The sequence below is a fragment of the Megalops cyprinoides genome, chromosome 9, assembly GCF_013368585.1.
Source record: "Megalops cyprinoides isolate fMegCyp1 chromosome 9, fMegCyp1.pri, whole genome shotgun sequence".
NCBI lineage: Eukaryota > Metazoa > Chordata > Actinopteri > Elopiformes > Megalopidae > Megalops > Megalops cyprinoides.
In genome coordinates, this window is record NC_050591.1 from 5,161,343 (window position 1) to 5,185,701 (window position 24,359).

Sequence of the window (24,359 nt, forward strand, 5' to 3'; positions counted from 1 at the left end):
AAAAAAAAAACTCAGCAAATGAATCCAGTCAATCAGGAGCAGAATGCAGCCTCAGGATCTGGGGTGTGCCTCCCACTGTGCAGTGCACACACGGTCAGCTGCTCCGCCTCCTGTACCCATGCCCTATGCCTGTGTATGTGTGCATGTGTCAGCATGTGTAGCCTGCTTCTGGCCGTGAGTGTGTGTCACTGTATAGTGAGCCCACAGTGTCTGCGATGTTCAGGCCTTCAGGTTACCTGTACTGAAATGTTCCCATAAAGAGGGGCAGGGGGCTCAGATTTAACTGGGCTGGGAGGGGACATTGATGAGGTAACTACACCTTTCCCCGTTGAGACAGCACCCCAGTGGCAGCCAAACACATCTCGATGTGAGGAACTCTGCAACTGCACGTACTGTGCGAGTGCTCACCTCAGCCGACCCGCGAGTTGTGCGGTTACGGACCATTTAACGTCTGTGATGTACACAACCCTCCCTGCTCAACGCGGCTGTAAGAGATACCTATCAACCAAGCACATCAAGAAGGCTGCGTTCTACACCATAAACCTGTCCCGCAGAGCTCTGCCCCCCCCCAAACCCAAGCAGCATTCCCTATTACACTGGACTTGCTCAAAGCCCCATTCCCCTGCACTGGATTACACTGTAGCTGTGTAAAAACAGAAATTGTGGCACTGGAGCTGTTTTAAGACAGAAGGAGTTGCATGGAAGGATACATTTCCTCAAAGTAGTCGATGTGGGGAGGCTGCAGAATGTCAAGGGCCGAAAGAACCTGTGGAGAGAAGAAAAGGTCAGGTAGGTATGTGTTTGTGTGTGAGAGAGAGAGAAAGAGAGAGAGAGAGAGAGAGAGAGTGCGCATGGACCATGAGTGTTTCAGAAAAGCAGAGAGCAAGACCCCAGCTCCTTCTACAGGTTACAGGAATAGAGCCTTTCTACAAGTGAGAATATTATCAACGCTATCTGCTCTACATCTCCCAATACATACAAAATATGATTAATATCCAGGGGTATTGGATAATCATATACCTGACCTTTTGCTGTTGCTTAATCACAACAGAAATACAGCAAATCACAAATGAGAGCATGAATGATAAAGGAAGGGGTAAAAGGCATTCTCTGACCAGAGCAGCCTGCAGAGGAGAGAGGGAAGACAGAGATAGAGAGACAGACAGAGATAGAGAGAGGGAGGGGGAGTGTAGGAGAGAGACAGCAGTAGAGTGAGATCTCAGCAGATGCAATCTCAGGGCATCTGCTGGCACGCTTCATCGCGCCTCTTTAAGGGTGTGCTTTTTGCCCAGGAGCGCACCCCTGGCGCCCGGCTCTGCAGCATCCCCCAGGACCTGTTAGCAGGTGTGGAGTGGGGTCAGAGATCAGGCGCGAGCACGGCAACCTCGCCATGGACTACGGCTCAGCCAAGACCCCGCTGACACGGTGCATCAGAAATAACAACGCACCAAACTGTCAATCTGCAGACAGCGGAAACTAGAACCAGGGCAACATTTAATCAGAAACAGGCAAGAAACGAGGTCTGTGGAACAATCAGAGCCTTAACAGACGGATTACTGTATCCTTGTGTTATTTTTAAACCTTGGATTTGACCTAACCTCAAAGCACTTATGAGTGATGAATTTCTTCCCGTGTGCTGTTCTCTCAGCTCCTTCACAACTTTTTTTTGTTAATTTTAGCCATCGGCAAACAATATGGCGTATACACTGGGGAAAAGAACAAAGCTTGCTGAAACACTGCAGGCTTAAAATGTGCGGGTGAGCATTAAGGGCAGAGTGCACTGTGGTTAGATGGAACCCACCCCCGGCGGGTGCTCACATTGTCGTGTTTGAAGAAGCAGAGCATCTTGAGCTCACGGAAGACCCTCTTGCAGGAGACGAGGTTCTGGAAGACGTTGGGCATCTTTTTCAGGGCGACCCGCTTTCCGTCTCTCGGATCTGTCACTGACCTGGAGAGAGTGGGTGAGGGGCCAACGTGAGCCGAGGGGTGCGCTCATCAGATGGGGACATTTAAGAACAAGGCAATCAAAACCTGGACTTCATTTCCCACAAGGCTTCAGTGGTTAAAAATCTGATGCACAAATCCACGTACTGCACAGCTGCCAGGTAAGGAGCTCATGCCCAGTGCTGAGACAGAGGCCCTGCACACCGTGCTCGTATTAATGTTTTCAGACACAGCAGATAACCAGGTTTCATGTTCACACAGCAGACCTGCCCTTCTGGACTCTGAAGAAATGTAGTCTAACAACATGTGTGACCTTCAGGGAAATGTGGCATATTCTGTATCACACACACAAACACACACACACACACACACACACACACACACACACACACACACACACACACACACACACACACACACACACTGCTGCATCCTGGTGAAATTGGCTAAAACCGGCTGGCACCCGTGGCCATGCTGCTCAGAGACCCCCAGCTCAGCAGCCATATGGAGCAGACCGGCGAGCACACAAGGAAGGCTAATTAGGCCCTATTGCTTTTCTCAGAAAAAAAATATCTGGACGGAGGAGGTGTGTGCGTGCGCGAGCGAGCACAGATTCTGTGCATGTGTGTGAGCGTGCACGTGTCTGCAGTGAGCGTGTGAGCGTGTGGGGCGGGCAGGGTCCACCTGTTCCAGTGCCTCCGTGCGCTCAAACAGGACTTTATGAATATCATTTTCTATTCTACATTAAACACAGGTGGGAGGACAGTGCATGCCGGGAGGGTGTCCTGAGTAAAACAGCCCAGGGTGATGAGAAGATGGCAGTGATGTGACGGAGAGAGAGCAAGAGAGGAAGGGCGACAGGAAGGGAGGGAGTGAGGGAGTGAGAGAAACAGAGATGCAGAGAGGGAGGGAGAGAGAGGGAGAGAGAGGGAGAGAGGGAGGGAGGGAGGGGGGAAGGAGTGTGAGAGAGCAAGAGAGAGAGAGACAGAGATAGGGAAATAGAGATAGGGTATGAGACAAGGAAGGAGAGAGAGGGAGGGTGAGAAAGAGATAAAGGGCAGGGAAGAAGGGAAAGTGACTCTTCAATTAGAGTTATCACTGAGCAGTAAAAGCATGCCACTGTCCTTCTCATATTCATATTCATACTCATACTTCATATTCCAACACCGGCTTCAAACTCAGACACAGGCTGTCACTTCTACACCACCTGCTTTCAGAGAGGAAAATGCCACTTCTCACTGTGCGGCATGCAAACCAGAGAGGGGGAGAGTGACAGAAACAGCCAGAGAAAGACAAAGTGACAGAGAAGCTTTTTCCTGATCAAAACAAACCCTGTCCCATGAACAACCACTTCATTCAGATCCACCCTGGACCATGCACACACACATGCACAGACACATACACGCACATGCACACACACATACATTTTCATGTGTGGCTACCATGGGCTGATGCTTGACAACTTGATAAATTGATCTCCAGGGAAAATTTCAGCTGATTTCAGTTTTCGCTCACATGGGTTGGTATCCCCAAAGGAGTCATCAAGTGCTTGCTGCTAACCAGCTCATCGATTCAGGTGAAAATTGTGATTCCTGCCCCATGGGGTTATGTGGCACCTGCAGTACAGATGCTGCAAGTGTCTGCAAGAACATGCTCCGCTCCCTGTATGACTGCCTCTGTGTGTGTATGTGTGCTTGTGTGTGTGTGTGTATTAACACTGCTCAAATTAACAGGTGGTCACTTCATCATGAGCCCATGGGAGTGATGCCCCATACCTCTCTCCCCTCCTCGTCTCTCAATGAACACCACCACTCTCTCTCCTCTGGCCAGGCTTTCAAGCAACACCTTAATCCCAATCTCGTAGTCCGCAATGACTGTTTTTGTAACTCGAGAGACTCCCATTCAGCCAGCGCCGTTAATATTTCAGCAGGCATTGCGCTCGCAAATGTGTCTTAGTCGAGAGGAACAAAGGCCATGTTTTGAAATGTCGCCGCTTTTATTTTTAGTGTCAGAATTAGACAGCGATGGGCCTGGTGAGCTGGCTGACTGCACTGCGTCCCGTTCTTTGAGCGAGTCTGATGCGGCTGTGCGCGGTTTTCCTTCCCCTAACAGGATGCGGGGGCGGGAGGCAGCCTCTCTGGGTATTACTGATAGGTGTGTTTGAGCAGCCGGAGCAGGGCGACCTGGCGGTTCCACACTGTTCTGAGTGGGACAGATGCTGCGCCTGCTCCAAGCTCGTCTGCAGCCCTGATCCTCACGCACCTGCGCCTGCACTTAGACCAAGACGTAGGGCTGCTCTATTATGGCAAAAATCATAATCACGATTATTTTGGTAAACATTGAGATCACGATTATTTAACATGATTACTCATTGACTTTGGAAACATCATGCGTTTATTGAACTTTAAAAAAAAAATCTTGACTTTTTAACCCTTTCGCACGTATAGTCACTGTAGCGAAGGGCGAGAGCAGTCACCCCACCCAGCCTCGAACCCAGGTCTATGAGGTACTAACCATGCCACTTTGACCGCGACGCCAAAGAGCCAGGCTCGTTGGTATGGCAGTCAGAGCGCATACTCAACCGTAGTGACAGCACTCTGTCACACTGCCCTCCCCTTCGGGAAGCGCACCCATGCGCTTCACGCACCATGGCGTCCCTAACGCATTCTCATGCCGTACTTCTCCCATCCCAGGGTGCCCCACTCACTAGTGCTTCACCCATTTCTGGGGTCCCTCACACCATGTTTCACCCATCTCTGGGGTCCCTCACACACCGGGGCCAACCAAACCTGGTGGTCCCTCATACGGCTCACACACCGGGCACGCCTCCGATGGCCTCGGATTTTGTAGCGAAGGGCGAGAGCAGTCACCCCACCCGGCCTCGCCCTTCGCTACAGTCACACAGGTGTGATTAGCTGTTTAGCGTGTATGCTAACACCGGTGCAATTAGAACACTAGAAAGGAAAAATTCTAGCTAATTTTAGCTTTGAGGAAACAGCGATTTAACATTAAAAAATATAGCAAATGCTAACTGAAAACTATGAGAAGCTTAATAACGCTAATGAAAACATAACGAACCATGTAATGTAACACACGTGCTACACAGCATAAAAATAAGTTACATGCGAAAGGGTTAACAGTGGATTTTCTTGAACTTTAAATTCAACTGAAAAAACATAAAAAATAAATGTAAAAAAACATAAATAGAATAAATAATAAATTATATATATACATACACTGGCACGCTCACATACACACACACACACACTTGCACACACACACACACACACACACACACAGGTACAGGGTTCCTCTGGTGTACCTGAGGATGAGTCACACAGACAGCTTCCAACTTCTACAGACAGGGTGAGTATAAGAAACCCTCCAGATGCCTCGGCATTAAGATTAAAAATAGAAGTGGAACGTTTTAGAGCCCCAAAACAGCCGCCCCCTTGAGAAATAACTTCCTCTGGTAGGTTTAAAAGAAAGAGTTTTGACTTCCTTAACTTTCTTCTCCCAGGCGTGGGCAGGTCTGAGTCTCCATGGATGAATTAAGTACAATCCTCCTATTGTCTAAAAATCAAGGGTGCTTTGATTTCTCTGTCAACGGAGGTTTAGTTTCTGAAAGGGGGCGTGTGGTGGTGACGTGACGTGTGAATAAAGCACAAAGCACACCTGTATGGGGGACGCAGTGTGCAGTTATAATACAACTGTGCACAGGTGAGAGGCCATTTCTCTGATCACTTTAGCGGCCTCGTGGTCAGAGGGGCCAACCTGACTCTCCGGCTTTACAGCTCAAGCAGGTCAGGGCACAGCCTTTAAAAGTGGTACCACCTGCCCCTGTTCGGTACCTGCTACACCGCATTAAAAGCGTTTGTGGGAAATGCCCCTACAGTGGTACATCACACTGCATCACACCACGGAAACAGGGATGACCTCTGACCCCCTGAGCCAGCCAGGCCTTGACCTGGCTTACTCAGTTAATCACCACAGATGGTCCAAGGGGAGCTCTCAATTATACCACCATGACCCCCTGTCCTTCCCTTCGAACAGCATTCTTTCTTCAAGACATTTCCACAGAAGTCACCTTTAAATAATCAAAACAGAATTTGAAGGAACTCAATAGGAATGCTAACTTCACTTAAATAGCTCAGTCAAAAGTCAGGGCTACAACAAAATGGTACTGCTGTTAGATTGAACACACTCTCCAGCGCTGTGAATGTAGGAGGTGTCAGGCCCAGCACGTCTGGGTCTTTCCCAGCTCTGCTGTGGAATTCTGCTCATCGCTTAAAGAAATCCGGTTCTGGCAGCTCTGGACTGCTGTGCTCATGAATATTAATGAGAAAGCAGGTCTGGAACGCCGTTGAGATTCTAAATGCCGGGATTCTGCAATGTTTCTGCATGCGCTCAGAGTGACTGGAATCAGAAACGAAGACGAAGTAACGCCCCATCGCTAATGAATAATCATAAGCACCTGCTGTAACCGGAACTGAAGACCGGTGATCGCTAGCCGAATTCTGCACTTAATGTTCTTTCCCTGTCCCAGCTAAAGTGTTTCCGGTCTCTGCCCTAGAGAATTCTGACGAGGGTCACTCTCTATGAATATTCATGAGCAAAGCAGGCCTGAAACATATTTTGGCCCCGAATGACTGGCTATTCTCATGATTTTTATTCCACAGATTTACTGCAATTACAAATACATGACCGTCTTACTGCTAATGAATATACATGAGCACCTGCATTCTTTATGGCCAGCAACAGCAGGGACAAAATCATGACATACAAGTCAGAGGAATCCTTCATCTCAGTACAACCCAAACTGTATCTCTGCCAGAAGTTCAGCTATGGCAGGGAATTCGGGTTAAAGCCCTGAGAGTCTCCGCTCTGTAATGGAAAAATGTGCCTCTTATAGAGATTGGCCTGTCTCCTCTCTCAAATCGGCTTAACGTGCAAAGAGTGAGCCCATCCACCGCAGTCTTCCTTTTTAGCTGCAGCAGACTTCAGAGAGGGTCCAGTAATTGTCGCATTCTTGGGATACCGGAACAGGACGTCACAGAATGCGGCAGGAAGCCCTTGGAATGCTTTGAACAGCATCCAGCTACAAAACAATGGTTCCAACCAATTACACAAACACAAACTAAAGAAACCCATTAACAACTAAATAAAGTTAAAGTCAGACCCCTTTTTCAGAGAGGCATTACATGTGCAGGAAAGCAGCAGAAAAACAGCAGCTGAACAGACCCAAACAGGAGGACAGTGGCAGCTCTGGCTGGCTTTGCCATGTACTTAACTACCACCCCCAACACATCCACTTTCATTTCCCTAATTAATTTGAGCAGCTCTGCCTGTTCACCCGCTACCCTTTTGGAGTGCTCGGCCCAGGCGGCGGCGGCCGTGGAAAACTTCAGACCGCAGCCTGCGGCATGGCTGCCACGGCAACTGCCCCCGCCGCGCTCCCGCCCCCTCCCACTGGAAAAGTGACGTGAGCTGGCCTCTTGTCAGCCTCATCAAAACCCATCACTGAGCTCTCATTAGAAGAATCTGTTTAAATTAGCATCACAGGGAGGAGTTAGCATATGCCTGCATAATGAATCAAAAGCATTTCTGAAAGTTGGCACAGGGAGGATCAGAAGCCCACATTTCGGTGCGCTGTGGATCTGCTGCGCACTCCGGAAGGCACGGGGTCTGGCGAATGTCCCCGATCTGTGGAGAGGCTCCATGGTATAAGCCATAACCTTTTTATCAATTAACCCATTAATACATAACCACGCTCCCCTGCCTGACTTCACAGAGCAGTGACAATCGTTTACTCTGTCATTAACTGCTCATCCCTCCACAGATACACATTATAAAAGCCTTCATATTGGGATTCGGGCAAAGGCAAAGTTTCAGAAGTTTTAACACCCACCGATGCACAAAATTTATCCATACATCCATACACCAACCCAGAAGGAGTTCTTAGTGATTGTAGAGAAGCCCACTTGGTGGGATGTGTTCCCCCCAAAAATTTGTTTGACTAAGAACATGTACTATTTATATGTGCAGAGAATGGAGATTACTGCAGGTAGAATAAGCAGACTGCATTAACTTCATAAGTCCAAAATCTTGGCAGAAAATGTTCACATCCTAGCAATGCAGCTGGCAGACAAGAAATCTGTAGCCACCAAATTGGAGAGTTTTAATTTGCAGATCTTCTCACTATAGTATTCAATGTCTAATACTGTTAATATTGTTAGTCAACTGGCTGGTAAACTACTACAGCACATCAAAATGGAAGCATTTGAGTTTCTCAGAACATATGCTAAATTGAACAGATACATAGGATTGTTTGCTTTTGAGTCACAGGGCAATCAATGGATTGTTTTTTGGTCCAGGCTGCACCCACCACAGATTTGAAAAACTGAAGCACCCAATCCTTACAAATTTGGATGACCCATCACACACATAACAGAGTAAATCTGCACTGCCAGCTAGTTCTGTAGTCTATTAGAGAGACACTTCCTGTGTAGGCACACACACTCAACACTGCATGTGTGCATATGTAAAACCGTACACATACTTTTTATTCCTGATAGATTCTGAAGCTGTGATCATGTCAAAGCTCTCCAGAGATTTTAGTCACTGACCTACTTAAATTTGAAAGTGTGGCACGCACATGACCGCAACAATCTTAACATGCCCAGGGCTGTGGTGGCGTTCAGACAAAATGAGAGACAGACAGATTTTCTGATATGATTTCATAGAACGAGTGGTGCTTTAAACCTGTCAGAAAAGACGATTAAATTAAATAACAGGATAGACAGGTACATTTGATAGACAATACTAAAAAAAGATTCGTGCTTGCGGACGTCTGAAATGAGAACTGTTGCAGTGGCGCCTAAATTGTGTCTTATCGTTTTCAGCCAGATCTATTTTGTCCAATCAGTTAGCGCCGCGCTCAAATAACCTAAAATAGGCTATTTGACGGAACAACAAAACACAATCTGACGGCCCGAATTCTGAGAGGAGGAATCGAGGCTTCAGCAGAATTTATGTCGTGAGATTAGATATCGCAACCATCAGCACGCCCTTGTCATCAAGGACAGTTGGGGTCCTTCTCTGACTGAAGACTGAAAAAATAAACCCAGGAGAAATGTACGGAGTTCTGAAACAACAACTACTCCGTACACTTTGTTCGAATCACCTCCAGAGTACATGTCAAATATCTGACTTTTCCCCGAGAGCTTTCGAGCTCCAACTGTACACTTAAAACGGATATTACTCTGGCGGTTTTACACGGTAAAGGAGACTCAAGGAGACAAAAACCGGGACTGAATAATAACGGGTCGAAGTTGCACAAGGAAGGAGGTCTTATTTCAAGGACGACAGAATGGTCTGAGGAATGGTCCGTGTCTCTTTCGTTTCTGAACGCGCTCCACTACCGCGTTTTCAGCTCAGTTGTGCTTTATGGGGCCGTTAAACTGTTACCGCTAAAGCGAATGAGCTTGAGGCAACGAGAGCGGGGGCGAGTGGGACTCCGTGCGAAGAAAATACCCATGATGCGGCGCGCCATTCATTTCTGCCCCCTTCACCAATTTGTCCGCGAGATTGTGTGCGGGGGTGCGCTGGCGCCACGCGTCGTAAATATCACCGCGACAAAAAAGAATCTGTGGCCATTAAAAGCGACGGCCTGTGCCGTAACTCCTCTTTCCCAAAGTCCGTGCGGAGGAGTAAAAATACACGGCGTCCTGACTCTGGGCTAACCCGTGTTACTGCATTTCTGCCGTTCAAACTAATTCTGACCGACAGAAGGGCAACGGACAGTGTACCCGCTGCGCGCTGTTTGTTTCGCGAGCAAGAAATAAGGATTAATGCAGAATGTTAAAGAGCCTGCCTCTTTTACGTCGGTGTAATCTGAATCCGCATCAATACTGGAGCTGTGGTGTGGAAGAGCAGTTAAAAGCAAGCAAATCTGGAAAAATGCGGTGTGGTCATCAGCCATCACCTGAGCAGACACCCGCGTTTAGAGCCACTTCCCCAGCTCGCGGGATACCGGTGTATACAGTAGCATGTTTACGAAAGCAATTTGAGTTAAGTAACACCAGCAGCGTCCAAACAGAGTCAACCCCACACACGCATGGCTACGAGCTCAAACCAAAATGCTGCACGGCTGCCTGTGTTTTCACATGCTGGTCGTTCCAGCATTGTGAGTCACCAGTGAAAAGAATCTGGCGGCTACCGATTAATTAATGGAAAGAAAAAACAAAACTACAGGGTTTCTTCCTGCTTTTTAATGACATTGATGAAGCATACAAACATACATTTCCCCTCCCTGTCAACCCCTGTCATCTATAATTAATGGACAGATATCAAAGTCAAATGCTCATTGGTTTAAGACTTAAATTACAGTTGCACTTTGACGTTCACCTGCGTATTCTAGTAACACTCGCTACACTATAAAACATTTAACGTAGTAATTTAGAGGGCCGGTGCTACCGATAATGAAAGTGTTTTAAAAAGGAAGGACGCACTCTCCAATACTGGTAAAATAAGATATTTGACTTTCCCTTTCTTTTCAAACGAAGGTGTGTGCGTTCCAAAGGGCCAGAATGCATGCATTGCCAGAGCATGACAGCTGCAGCTATAGGAAGGTGATCCTCTGGCTACAGGCAAATGTACAATGAATCAAACCACTGCTAACACAACCAGAGGCAACAGGAGTCTCAGCAACCATTAGAGGACCCTAAACTGCTATTATACATAACAGACCTTTAAAGTGTCTGTATGTGTGTGGAGTTGTGAATGTGCGGAGATGAGTTTATGTTAAGTCTATGTAAAGTATGTGGAGTTGAGCAGGCACGTAGTTGAGGGTGTGTAGAGTATGTGCGGGATAAATGTATGTGGAGCTGAGTTTGTGTAGAAGATGTGTAAGTGGTCTCTAAAGTACTGACGGGAGGGTGAGGCTTCATGAGTGTTGGCAGAAATCCATTTCTCATTTTGGGGGTGATATTGTGGTTTGGTGGTGTGAGAGTGTAACAGTCCTGGGTGTTGACTAGGACATGGACAAGGATATTGGTTCAATAAAGGTACGAGGGTTAACTTGTCTCTTACTGACCCTGCACCTACATGCACCCCACCCCCAAACACACCCACATGCAGACACTTCCTCCCTCCTTGATTAAAGGCCTTCAGCTGATAATAGCATCCGTCAAACAGAGAAGGAACTCAGTGTTAATTAGAATGGAAATGTCACAGAATGGGATGGCCCCAGGGCCAAGAACTGAGTATGGACACACACACACACACACTCACTCATGCACGCATCAAAACGGACACAAGAGGAGGCGCACAAAGGCTCAGGGACACAGACACATATTCACACACATAGGTTCTCAGACACAGAAACAAACACACACACACACATACAGGACAACAGACACTTATCCAGGCACATACACAGGTTCAAGCACACAGACACAGTACAGTAGTGATGTCAGGATTGATCAGTCTGGGGCAGGGGGTGGCCCGGGGGGTGATGGCAGATAATGGATGATACTGCAGTGCTTTTGTGTCCCTCTCCACTGTGACAGAAAAACGGGAGCGGGCCTCGGAGCTCCTGCTGCCGTCCAAGTGTTGGGGGGTGGGGGGTGGTGCATGCTAGTAAAGGCACAGCAAACACGAAATCCAGCACGACTTAACACATCCTCCTGCAGTCCAGCTGGAATCAAACGTATGACCTCATCTCATCTCCCCTTGATGGATGGAGCCTGTCCATCCATCCGTCCACCTCTCTCTCCTCATATCTGTGATCCAAGTGTGTCCACACTTGGATCCAAGATCTGGCACGACGTGACGACATCTGCAGAAAGACGTTGCTGCAGTCTTGCAGCCAGCCAGAGTGCCTTTCAGCTCAGACAGACACTGCTGGTGTGCGTCTGCATGTGTGTGTGTGTGTGTGTGTGTGCGCACTACAGGGCAGAACTGCCAGGGAAACAACAGCACGTGTCATTAGCAGGAAAACATTCCATTCCCCACCTCCCCCCACGAGCCTCAAGGTAAACCCTCTCAAATAGGATCAGGGAGGCAACCATATGGTAGCCTAACAACACTGGTAATTACAGAGTGGGATTTTCAGTTTAAGGGGGTGGGGATGTACTGGAACATATGCCCAAGACAACACACTAGCACCTAGGCTGAACGCTGGAGGACAACAGCAGCTACAAACACAACAGCAGCAAGGAAACACAGTGCTATTAATTAGCGTGCGATGTGCGCTGTGCGTGTGATTAATTGATCATTGTGTGACGCAGTAGCCAATCAGCGCTCCAGTCTGTGGGGAAAGTGGGGGGCGTGCTCCAAACTGTATTTTTTTTTTGACTGTGACGTATATGGCCAAGGTGCTGGAGAGGGGGGCCATTTGCTATCGAAATGACATTACAGCGCAACTCCCCGGCCCCGCGCTCTCTCTTGGTGGAGGGGCAGAGTTGGCTGGAGTTATCTGCAAGCGCAGATGAGTCTGGAGCCCTTTGATAGGCACCTGATGCGGTGCTGAACTGCACATGCTCCCATGTCCCCAGCCGCCCTGCGTGGGGAGTGCTACGGCGCATGGGAATATTGAACGTGAGAGCCACCTTGCACTCGCTCCCCCCTCGGGGGAGTCAAGGAATATTCCCTCAATCCCCTGAAACTAAACAAGCAACAAACAGCTGTTTGCATGTGGCAATTCAAAGTGTGAAAACTAAACTCTCTTCACAGGGTAAAGGGAAAAACTCAGAGACCTCATTAACAGCATGAGGCCACTATTTGGATGGGACACAAGATCCAATTTATGACCAGCAGTAATGTTATTTACAACCTCCATTAAACTAATACAGGCTTAAAATGCAGTCATCTTTTAGAAAATTAGCACACAGAGAGGACAGAGAGTCCCAAAGAGGAGCATGGGATTGACCGTGTGGAACTAAAAACTAAAAAAGCCAGCCCCCCCCTGTTCTAGGTAATCTAACATGTCAAGGTCAGCACTCGCAGGACAAGCTGACCTGCAGGAATGCCAAATGGGAAAGGAGACATGCTAATAGAAGTCCACAGCAACAGTGTGCAAACGGAGGGACTGGTTTCCTCTCTACACCAGCGCTGTACCATTGTTCTTTATCTGCGGTCTTAATTAGAGTGCAGGAAATTCATCATTACGACAAGGTGAAAATAACCTCCTTCCAATCCTGGCGGGAAATGGCTGTCAATCGTGAGGCACAAAAAGATGACTACAGCCCCTGTGAGCAGTCCACGGGTATCCTCTCTTCCGGTATGGCAAGCAACCCAAACACAACCTGAGGACAACTGCACTTGCATTGGCTGACAGTGTGACCTAAGTGAGTATGATGAGGGATCCAGCTGATTTGGAGATCAGTGCAGAGCTGATCCAAAACAGGGCTAACAGGTGTGCGCGGTGTTTCTCCGAGGGTGCCCCACATCTCAGGGAGAGCACAGCTGTGCGCTTTGGGGAGAGTCCTGGCAATGGCAGCCAGGAAGTGTAATCAGGCCCGTCCAGCCGGATAGCCATGGAGACGTCTGCGCTGGGCAACTGAAAACATCTTTATCTCTGCGGCCCACTTCCCCTTCAGACATGAGCTGCGGGAGAGCCATCCTCACTCCCCCCCAATCGATGGCTCTATCGGCCATCTTCCACATTTCCTCAGGACGCTCTAACCACACTCCCGCCCAGCTCGGGCTCCAACGGTTAACCCTGTGTGTGCCTCATTGCCTGGGGCTCAGAAAGCGCAAGGACAGCGGGCTGTGACCCTGCAACTCCCTGGTTCTCAGGCTGAGCAAGCTGCCGGTACTGCTGGTGTGAAAGAGCTCCATTTAGGGTGCTTAATGGGCCATTCTGGCCATTACTATTATCAGAAATATAATACTGTGCAATATGTGAGCCAATATTAGCAAACACTTGTGCAATACTCAAATACAGCTAATGCTTGTGCAATACCTAGCTACTTGAATATAGTCGTAGTTATTTATATATTATATATTATTTTACTCTATTTATTGCATTGCTTGCCTATTCTGTCTTATTCTATTCTATTTTATTTTTATTTTTATTTAGTATCTTCATTGCTGCATTGTTTTGTTTTTGATATTGTAAGTGAGCAACTTCCGGCACAATAATTTCCTTCGGGATCAATAAAGTTTTTATCTCATCTTATCTTGTCTTATTACTATTACATTAATTATTACCATTAATACTTATTGCATTTTTACATATCATCCCTTAATACAGGTGATTACTTAGTTAAGTAAGATGATATGAGCACACTGCTGAAGGGGATGAGAGAAGTGAGAAAGGAAAAAAATGATTTATAAACATTCTGTGACTGATCAGCATTAGGGGTGGGAATCACAGAGTAACCCACTATCACGATATGTTGCTCACAATAACGATGGTATCACAATACAGCGATTCTGCAGTACTCGATACATTGCAAGACAATCATCTACGATACATCACGATATCTGTGTAACTGAAGAAGAAAAAATGCCACTAAAAAGGCAAAATGCAGGAATTATGTATTTATTCACTGCATTGTGGTATCAATTTCACAGAATTTGACAACTGAGATGAAACAATGTACAACAAAGTGAATAGTCTTAGCTTAGTGCCTCTTTAACACACACACACACACACACACACACACACACACACACACACACAGACCGCAACTTGTCCATGTCCACATGTGCCATCATTCCAATGTAAAATAGCCATAAACTGGCAAAAGGCCAAACTGCCAGAAAGCAGAACATTTCTGGGGTTAAAATGCTTAAAGGCAGGATACAACTAGGCCTCACTAAAATCATTTCAATCTGTGAAAATTAAGTTGACAGAAAACTAAAAAAACAAATAAATTAATGCAAAAAATACACATTTCTCTCTCAAAAAACAATAAAGCATTCGGTGAAAACCTCAACTGCACTGTATGGGCGAAGGTCCCTGCAAATAAACCCAGCGACAGACTTAGTAATACTGGCAGCCCTCAGGGACGTAAAAGGAAGCTTTGCTTTAAACATTGTATTCAATGTAGGCTGACTCCCAGTTGTGGTAACATTAGCCGTTTTCTCTACGATGAAATCAAGATGATGAAGAACAAGGTGGCTATACATGTTCCTTGTGTTGCCCGTGTACTTTACTTTCACGAGACAGTTCTTGCAGATCGCGTAGTCTTTATCGATTTTTTATCTGATTTGCTTTCCCCCATTGTCTGTGCTGTCCGCCATTTTCGCCCAATGAGTTTCTTCTTCTTCACCATAAGTTTACCCTCATTCATTTGATAAGCGCCACCATGAGGAGTGTGAAGTAGTGACTCTGGTAAGTAAAACTGGCGGGGGAATCCGTTTAGAGCGCCTGCATGTTTTAATAAAAATATCAGTATTTGGCGCCAGTGTATCGATAACCCACGGTATCGATCGTCCCACCCCTAATCAGCATTTTTAGGTGGAATATTCGAATCATAGGATATTTGTTTTCATCCCTTCAAGGGAATTGAACCTGAAACCTTCTGGTTGCCTCAGAGAGGAAATCCAGCACTGAGCGTGATCATGTCCCTTCTAATGGCCTGTTAGCACTTCTCACTGCAGACAGCAGGTCACACGTTAATGTTGTCTTGCATGTGGGTCTCAGCTGTTTCAAAGGGAAAGGCAAACTGCCCTCTGTGCTGCTTGGCACTGATCTGGGGTCAGTGGTGTAGGCTGCACCTGGCTCTGTGTGAGGCCTGCTTTGCATTAGCCGCACGAGACTTGGCCCTGAGAGAATGGGACAGGGGAGGTCAAACGCATTTAAATAGCAACGTTAACCACTTCCTGTTTGTGGGCGCTGCCTGCCTTTCAATGCATGCAAAGATGGTCTGACTCCTCTCTCCTGTCTGGCACTGCGACAGGTCTGCTCCAAGTGCTGGCCTGTTCCTCATTTCTTACAACTAGGGGAAAAATCTGCACAACATTCACACTTTTGTACATCCATCTATCTGTCTATTCCATATATGTATACATGGGTGTTTGTGTGTGTGTGTGAGTGTGTGAGAGTGTGAGAGTGTGAGAGAGTGTGAGAGAGTGTGAGAGAGTGTGTGAGAGAGTGTGAGAGAGTGTGAGAGAGTGTGTGTGAGAGTGTGAGAGAGAGAGAGAGTGTGTGTGAGAGAGAGAGAGAGAGAGAGAGAGAGAGAGAGAGAGAGAGATTGAACTAGAAAAAGACTAAAGAAGAATTCAGAGGGAGAGAGAGAGGAGCAGACAGAAAGGGCAAAAGAGAGCATGAGAGACAGACAGCAGTAGGGTTGTGGGTGCTGCCAGCTCTGCAGCTTGAGGTGAACGGTGAGCTCCACATGGGGTCGAGTGTCAAACACAGGCCTCGGTATGAGCTGCCTCTCACCACAGCACTGTGTTTCTCCAAGCCTTCCATGGTGAAGGCGCTAAGAGCCGACACGGTGCCTACGCCACCATAACGCCCCCTCCGCAACAGAACACAGGCACACAGTAACACAGGGGGTTCACGGCCAGGGTAATCCAACGGAGAGGATTCTTTTTTTAGCTTGGAGATGTTTCAGATTTTCAGAACAACATCAGTGAATCTGTGCGCCACGAGAAAGCACTTCCAAGTCACCGTGTCAAATCCCTGCACAAGACAGACCTGGGGTCAGTCTGCGGCTGTGATGTCACTTCTACGCACCATTAATCAGAGCAGGTCAACAGCGCGGATAAGATCGGGTCGCGCGGCCTCTGGAAACAGAGCAGCGCTGTACAGGACGTCTTGTCCCCGCAGCGGCTCTACAGCAACACGACCAGATAAATAAAAACATGAGCCTGCTTCACAAAGTGACATTTACATAAGCACAACCCCACCTTCCTCATAAAACGAGACCATACTTCTGTGTGTATCTCTCCCACAGTGACACTGTCACTGACTTCATTTAACAGCAGTCTCCCTTATATGTTGTTACAATGACAGCTAACCCTGGCGTGAGCGACATTCTGACTGTGGATACTCTGGCACAGTGGGCGAGGGACACCGAGAGCCCTCCCTCTCCTCGGGGCTGATCAATGAGGCCCCTCTCCCACCGGCCAATCAACACGTCTGCCCTGTTGCTAAGAAACTCACACCGAGGGGTTTTGGGTGGATAGGTCATAAAAGCATGTTTTTTGTCCAGTAGTTTTTTTTTTTTTTTTTTTTTTTTGCTGTCAGGTTTTCGCATTTCCATTGAACCCCACTTCCATTAAGCAGACTCTCTTATCCAGAGCGACTTGCATACACGTAGGTTACAAGTTTATCCATTTACACAGCTGGATATTTACTGAGGCAGTTGAGGATTAACTACCTTGCCCAAGGGTACAGCAATCGAACCAGCAAGCTTCTGGTTATGAGCCCTGCTCCTTACCACTAAGCCACACTACTACCACTGTGCCACACAGGGCTGACATGGGGTCAATCCCGCACCAGGACTGAAGTGAACCCAGCACTGAACCCAATCCAACATCTGGGGCAGACGTCACAGTTCCATTCATCCACACGATCTATGAATATCGATTCATATTCATAGCACATCAGGATCGATGTTCAGATCATGAAGCTGACGCAAGCTGAGCCTCACCAGACTGAAGGCTGATGTAATGTGGACCTGAGTGTGACATGCTCCTCTTGGCTTACGGGCAAGAAAGCAGTCTGGTTTGTAGCCTCGTCTATTCTTTAAATAAGCATTTTGTAATGGATTAGGACAGCTTGGGAAACTCTACCCCCACACTGCGTCAGCTGTACACTGCCGCCACTCACCAGGTAACGCTCCGCAGCGTCACACAGTCCACATCCTCTCCCCACACAGAAGCTCATATGTGTCTGTGTGTGAGGTTGGGTGCGTGTGTGTCTGGGTGTGTACTGCTGTGTCTCTGTGTGTGTCTGTTGGCGTCATGATGGACTTCAAACATCAGCAGGCTCTGCGAACAAGGCTGTCCATAATGCATTCCACATTCCACACCATGCTCAGCACCGCACACACCCCACTCCCAACAGTCCCGCCCTGCTTGCAATAGCCCAAACCCTCTCTCAACAGCCACGCCACTCTCTTAAAAGCCAGATTCTAGCCAAGGTTATTCAGGTCAAGCACCTTGCCCAAGGACACAACAGGAGTGCCCCACCTGGGAACTGAACCTTTGGGTTAAAAGCCCTGCTCCATCCCATCTGACTAGCACCACTGAAACAACACAGGGGATTTCACACCAGCACGAGAAACACAGTTGTGCTACAGCTCCACAGGTTTGGATTTAGATCTAAATCCCACAGAGTGGTGGGTAACATCAACGACTCCACGTGAGTGTGGATCCTGCTCTCTACAGGTGCACCTAAGGTGGTGCTCTGAAAGCACGGCTCTGTGGCAAAAGCAGTGGCATAGAACATTCATGCCATTCATTGTTGTTTTCGGTTTTCGTTCACAGGGCGATTCCCATTCAGCAGTAGAGAGGGAGGGGGGCAGCCGTGCCACCATGCAGGTTAAAGTGGGGGCCCTGGGATGGCTGACGCTGCTATGCACCTCCTGGCCTCTCCCACCCGGCCCTAACAGACTCGTGTAGCCACAGCGACAGCCTCGTGTAGCCACAGCAACGGCCTGCAAAGCCCCATTCCATGGTCATGCACTACAGCTCCCACCATGCTGGTATTCTGATAGTAAGAGGAGGTACTGGAAAAAAAACACTCATCGGAGGGTTGAATGACCAATGGAACATTATCGCTGACTTCCTGCTATGGAAAACTACCACACAGACACACATACAGACACACAAAGACAACACAATGCAAAAAACTTGCAGGGAGAAGCAGGGAGAAGATCAGGAGACTGTGAATGTACTGATGGCATGCTATAGGCCTACATACACTCAACCACTTCATTTGGATATGGAAAACCTTTACATTAAGAAAAATATTTGCTTGGTCTCTAAAAATGACAGCAGTCACTCACACAGCCACACTGTATTTTGGCAGCACTAATTTCACAGGACTTTAAAATTACATATACATTTTAAATGGCAAGTTTCTTTTATGTTTCCACACATTTCTGCAATTCTATAACCCACCACTGTACCTGGTGGTACAAAAAAATCTCAACCTTCTCCTCTCAACTAATGGATGCATCCATGCCTACAATTCTGTGGCATCCAGTGGACCTCAGTTCGCTCCCCTGCTGGGTAGATGAAACGATTAAACATTAAAACCGATGATGGCTTTTTTCCTCGAAATGTGGGCAAAGACAACCAACAGCGATGTGTGGTTTCATTTTTAGAGTTTCCAACTCAAGCCAGAGGAATTAATATTTAACCTTAAAGGCCCAAGTCTATTCGGGTCCTGTGCCATTTCACACAAGACCCGCTGTCCAGAAGAGGGCAAAGCCAATTTACTCCACGTTTTCCCCGCTGCACGTGCTGGCAAGCACCAGCTGCAGGACCGCGGGCTCTCACACGTCCTGCTGATGAGACAGACAGTCCCCGCGACATGCAGTTCTCAATTTCTGAAGCCGATCCAGTTGGCCCACGAATTTCGAGGTCACCCATCAGACTCCTTGCGCAGATTGCGAACAACTAATACGTTTTTTGAACTTCTTTGTGTGCGGAAAGAGGGAAGGCTGGTGTTCCTCACTGTGTGTGTGAGGTAGAAGGGTGAAGAGGGTGATCGCTCTTTAGTCCATCTTGCCATCAGCAAGGCTAAAAATACACAACTGGACTGCAGATTAGACATAGACAATGAGCAAGAGGAAGCGATTCTGAAGAACGGTCAGGCGAAACTACAGTGACAGCGGCAGTGGTTGTGTATGTTCCAGGAAGTGGGAGGTGACAGGGCACCCCTCTGTGGAAAAGAGCCTTCTCTCTGCAATTCTGCCCTTAACAGATCTAAAATCATCTTGTCCAAGGGCAATTCTAACTTCAACCACTTATTGTGTTGTTTTTTTAAATTCTGATCCAGGTTGTTAGCTGCCAAGTGCAGAAAGTGCCAGAGCCAGTCAGAGGAGACAGCTCATAATTAAAAAAGTGACAGCCATGTTTAATCAATCCACCAGTCCATTTTTTATTGATGCTGTGCTCTTGACAATATGACTGTCACAGAGCATTCATATGTAAGAATGGTGATCCAAATAGAAATATCCGAATATGATGCCTTGCCGTTTCATACTGATAATGATTTTGTTTATCCAAGGCCAGAAAGCTCTGGCCTCAGCACACTGGAATCTCTCCAGGGGAATGATCATGCAAGACGTGGGAGAACTATGTTTGAACACTGACCTGAGAGGAGCAGCTTTATATGATTTGCCTATTCTGAACTAAGCACTTATTACCATGAGCTAAACTGTAGGCAACCCTGGACTGGTAGATAGCATCTTTCAAGTAACTTCAGTGATTTAAATTTAAAGAGACCATGTTAAAGGAGCTGCCTGATACAACATGCCTCTGCTGATTCAGTTTAACCAAAGTTTGACTTTGGTTTGGCTTCAATTATTGCTGCTGGTCAATTCCCAAGCCAGCAGGCATATTTAATTACCCTTCGTTTCCTGTTCAGTAATGCCCACCATACTTGTACGTACTCCCTTACATATAATGCCATAATCTCAGACGGCATTTTCCAGAAGTAAACAGGCTCCCTGGTATGCCAGTGGAATTTGCAAAGTGAGGCGTGAAACAATCGTCTTACTCTGAGCGCGCTGCAGTTTTTCCCCCCACAACGGAACGTTACGAAAACCAATTTGTCCACGACAGCAGCATTCGAGTCCAAACATCACAAGCACGAAACAATGTTTACCGTGCAAGATATTTATAGACAGGCCCCCCAAAAAAAGTCATCGAGTAGGGTTTTGAAGTGATGATCTGTTAATGTTGTTTGCCATTTAGTCAGACGTTTAAGTGGGGAGGATGAAAGCGGATCATTTAAGCCGCCTCTTTTTCCGACTGTCTGGAGACAAAACAATGCCACTCTGCTCAACATTAAGTCGGAACTGTACCAGACACTGCAAACGGGGACGCCTGCAGCGCTTCCTCGCTTTACTTAGCTGTTTTGGGGAGGTTACACGCTCGCCACCTGCGTGTGGCGGCGTCAATGCAGAACACGGGAAAACGACGACGGACGAAACGTGAGGCTCTGCCACGTGTCCTAAATTCCTGTGACCTCACAGGGTGCGAGGAGATCGGCTGCGAGAGATTAAGCCCGTGATACCCACCCCACAGGCAGGTGAGCTACCTCAGCGAGATCCACGCTCATCACGCACCTTCGCCATGGCCAGATGTGTTAAACGTGCTGTTGTAAAACAAAGGTCTCCCACACAGACTGAGATCAATAACAATGCTATATCGCAATGATGTCAAAACAATGCCTCAGAAATGTCCAAGAAAATAGAGACTGGACATTTCGACAGTTAATGTCAATTGTGTCAAAGACACCGAACAGTTTTGGAAGTCTGCTTCTAGAGGGAAGAAACTGACGAAAGCTATAATCCCCTATGTTTTTTAAAGTGCTTACTGGTTAAGCACAGTGATGTACCATTTGAAAGGTGCAGGTGGGCTACTGTATGCCAAAAGCTCACCCCCAGTCTTCAGTCAGTCTACAGGTCCAGGAACCTATGAATAATCTGTCTCATTATTTGCCAAACTGCCAAGCGCATTTAACTTAAAGCTCCTTACCACGATCAAACTGGCACAACGAACGAAAGAGGAAACGACAGATGACGGAAAAACTAAGACAAGACACCAACGTAGAAAAGGATAATTTGGATCCGATCGGAGAAATTGGATATGTCTAAAGCGAGCGCACGGTGTCCATCTGGTTGAATATTTCCCAAGAAAAAATGATAACGTTAATCAACTTGTAACTTTACCCACAAAGGCATTTAATGGGAAGACCAGTGGTTTTTTGATTCCCTACGACACGCGCTTGTCATCCTCAAGTGACCCCTTCATTCTGCACTCCTCCCACTCCCTACAAGTTCAATTCCCCTCTCACTTTGACAGGAAACCGCGCGCACTCGGGGTAATTACATAACAGTGTTTGGGGAGCACGCACTATTTGATATGTTACCCCTCGAGGTGCATATTTTATTAAAACCACATGATAAAGACGAAGACCATTTTTCTGGCAGCTCACCTCCGCTGAACTGACACGACTGGAGAGAACAAAAGACTGCCGTCCCACAAACACACAGGCTTCATGAGGAGGTGCTTTTACTCAGCCATTCAACCTAGTAAATGTAGCGCCTGATTCACCGTAATATGTGTGGCAAAACAACAACGCTAACAAGCGCTTACCAGACCACTCCGAAAGCTCCATATCCGATGGGTCTGTCCGGCTCGATGTCCAGTTGTTGCTGCAGGTGATGCGAGTGTTGGTGGTGGTGGTGGTGCGCTTTGACAGCCGCGGCCGCCGCAGCCTGAACCTGGGCCGGTGCCGCAGCCGCCGCGGGTCCGGGAGCCTGTCCAGGGGCTGGCGAGGGAAAGTACGGCTGCTGCTGGCTCGGGTTCAGCATCACCGCCGCAGCAGCGGCAGCAGCGGCTGCAGCGGCCGTAGACGCGTGCTGCTGGACCGGGTGCACCGCAGCCGCCGAGCCGGGGTGCTGCAGGTGATGCTGGCCCGGGTGGTGGTGATGGTGGAGATGGGGAGGTGGGAGATGCGGTAGCTGGTGATGATGGTGTGGGTGATGCGCCGCCACTGCCGAAGCGCCGCCGTTGTATGCAGCCATCATTTTTGCGGCATTAGTGGCCGTTGTTTCGCACAGAGCCATTAACTCAACAGCAATCACCAAAAGAAGAAAAACAAGAGGAAAACGAGGAAGAGGAATAAAAGAAGCACCTCCCTCTAAGATGTTACAAGCGAAAAGATGGGTGAGAATCCTGGTAGAGAGGACTTGGGCAGGTGGTTGTCAAATACTCATTTGGCAACGGTAAACCTGACACAGGCCTACAAACAAAATAAAAAAGAATAAAAAATATTGGGATATAAATCAAATAAAGGTGACAGCTGCCATAATTACGAGAGTCGCCCTCACTCTCGATAATACTCTAGCCGTATCATTTAAACGATCTGACCTAGTTCTTTTCGTGTACACCACTAGCCTATCCTCGCATAGATATTTGTATCTTAAATGGCGCTGTTGCAATCACAATTACGCAAATGCAAGATTAGCCCTGACTTAAAAGTAATCAAAATAAAAAAAAATGTTGATGCGACAGAAAAACCCGCTCCCCCCACAATAAATAAATACTCTGCGGCCCTACACCTCCCTCATGTTGGAAGTGGCGATTCCCTTTCCACTCACAAAAAGTCAGATTATTTCCCCTTTTTACAACGAAAAGGGAAATCGGTATTTATCACATAGGAAACATGGTGTTCATCTTTCAAATTTCCTCATGGTTGAAAATCCAGCATCGTCGCCGCTTTCCACCGCTTGAGCTTCATTCAGTTCGTAGACGTTGCGACGGACAGGCTAACGTTACAGGAGCTGGGTGCTTGTTTTCAGCGTTACAAGCACAAAAATGTTTCACGTACGACAAATCTGATATGATGTAGCTCACACTGCAACTGTTACAACGGCATCGGGCCACACACAACCCCAGCGCGCCAGGATGAAGATGGTGTTTTGCTGCTGCTGCTGCCGTTGTTGTTATTGCTGTTGTTCCGACGTTCCGATGTTGCTTGAAATTTGGGGTCACCGGCGTCCTCTGAAAATGACACTATTCCGGAATTCCCTTATTTACAAAAATCCAAATCATTTTGATCAAAACGAGCTACACTTTTCTCCTGGAGCGAGGAAAACAAACTCTCCCAGGAGCCAAGCAGTCAACTTATTTTTTCCATTTGATCCAGCGTGTTTGTTAGCTTCCTTGTCGATTTGTATTCCTATACAACACAGACATTGAAAACAATTAAAGGAAATTAAAGTAAAACTCCCCGGCCGGCGCCTTTACAATCACAAAACAAGCGGCGACACAGTCGACTCCGCTCATCCGGATGGTGTTGCCTGAACATAGGAAGGGACACGCGCAGCCCAAGATTCTTGGGTACCCGCCCATTCCTCCTGTGATTGAAGTTTTTTTCACCAATCATAACAGAGATATTGACGCATTCGAAGTAAAGAAACCAATAATAAACGGGGACTGGAGCGAGGGCCTTCCCAGAAGATCTGAGGGTTAGACTAGAGGAAATAATCGCCATTCTGGTTGCAGACCTGAAATTTTTGCCCTCACATATATATGTAGTTCTTGATCCGAAATGGCGGATATAAAGCCCAGTTTCGTTCAATGGCTTTGCAAGAAGAGTAAGCCAATCGTTGGCCGCCAAAAGGGGAGTGCTCCCTGTCTGTCTGAAATGATTGCCACGAAAAGATCACCAATGACTACTGACGCTGGACCACGAAGGGCTGGGGTTACGA

At 47.4% G+C, this 24,359-nt stretch overlaps 1 protein-coding gene across 1 annotated transcript in view; it reads right to left on the minus strand.

The window, feature by feature from the left end:
- nlk2 (nemo-like kinase, type 2) overlaps nucleotides 1-23,934 on the minus strand; it is a 50,791-nt gene extending 26,857 nt beyond the window's left edge. Inside the window, exons 1-3 of the mRNA XM_036536808.1 lie at nucleotides 22,240-23,934; nucleotides 1,819-1,948; nucleotides 711-766 (exon numbers count right to left, since the gene is read on the minus strand). Coding sequence (XP_036392701.1) covers nucleotides 711-766; nucleotides 1,819-1,948; nucleotides 22,240-22,712 — 659 coding nt within the window. The 5' untranslated portion in view covers nucleotides 22,713-23,934. The remainder of the gene's footprint in view (nucleotides 1-710; nucleotides 767-1,818; nucleotides 1,949-22,239) is intronic.
- Nucleotides 23,935-24,359: the final 425 nt, after the last annotated feature.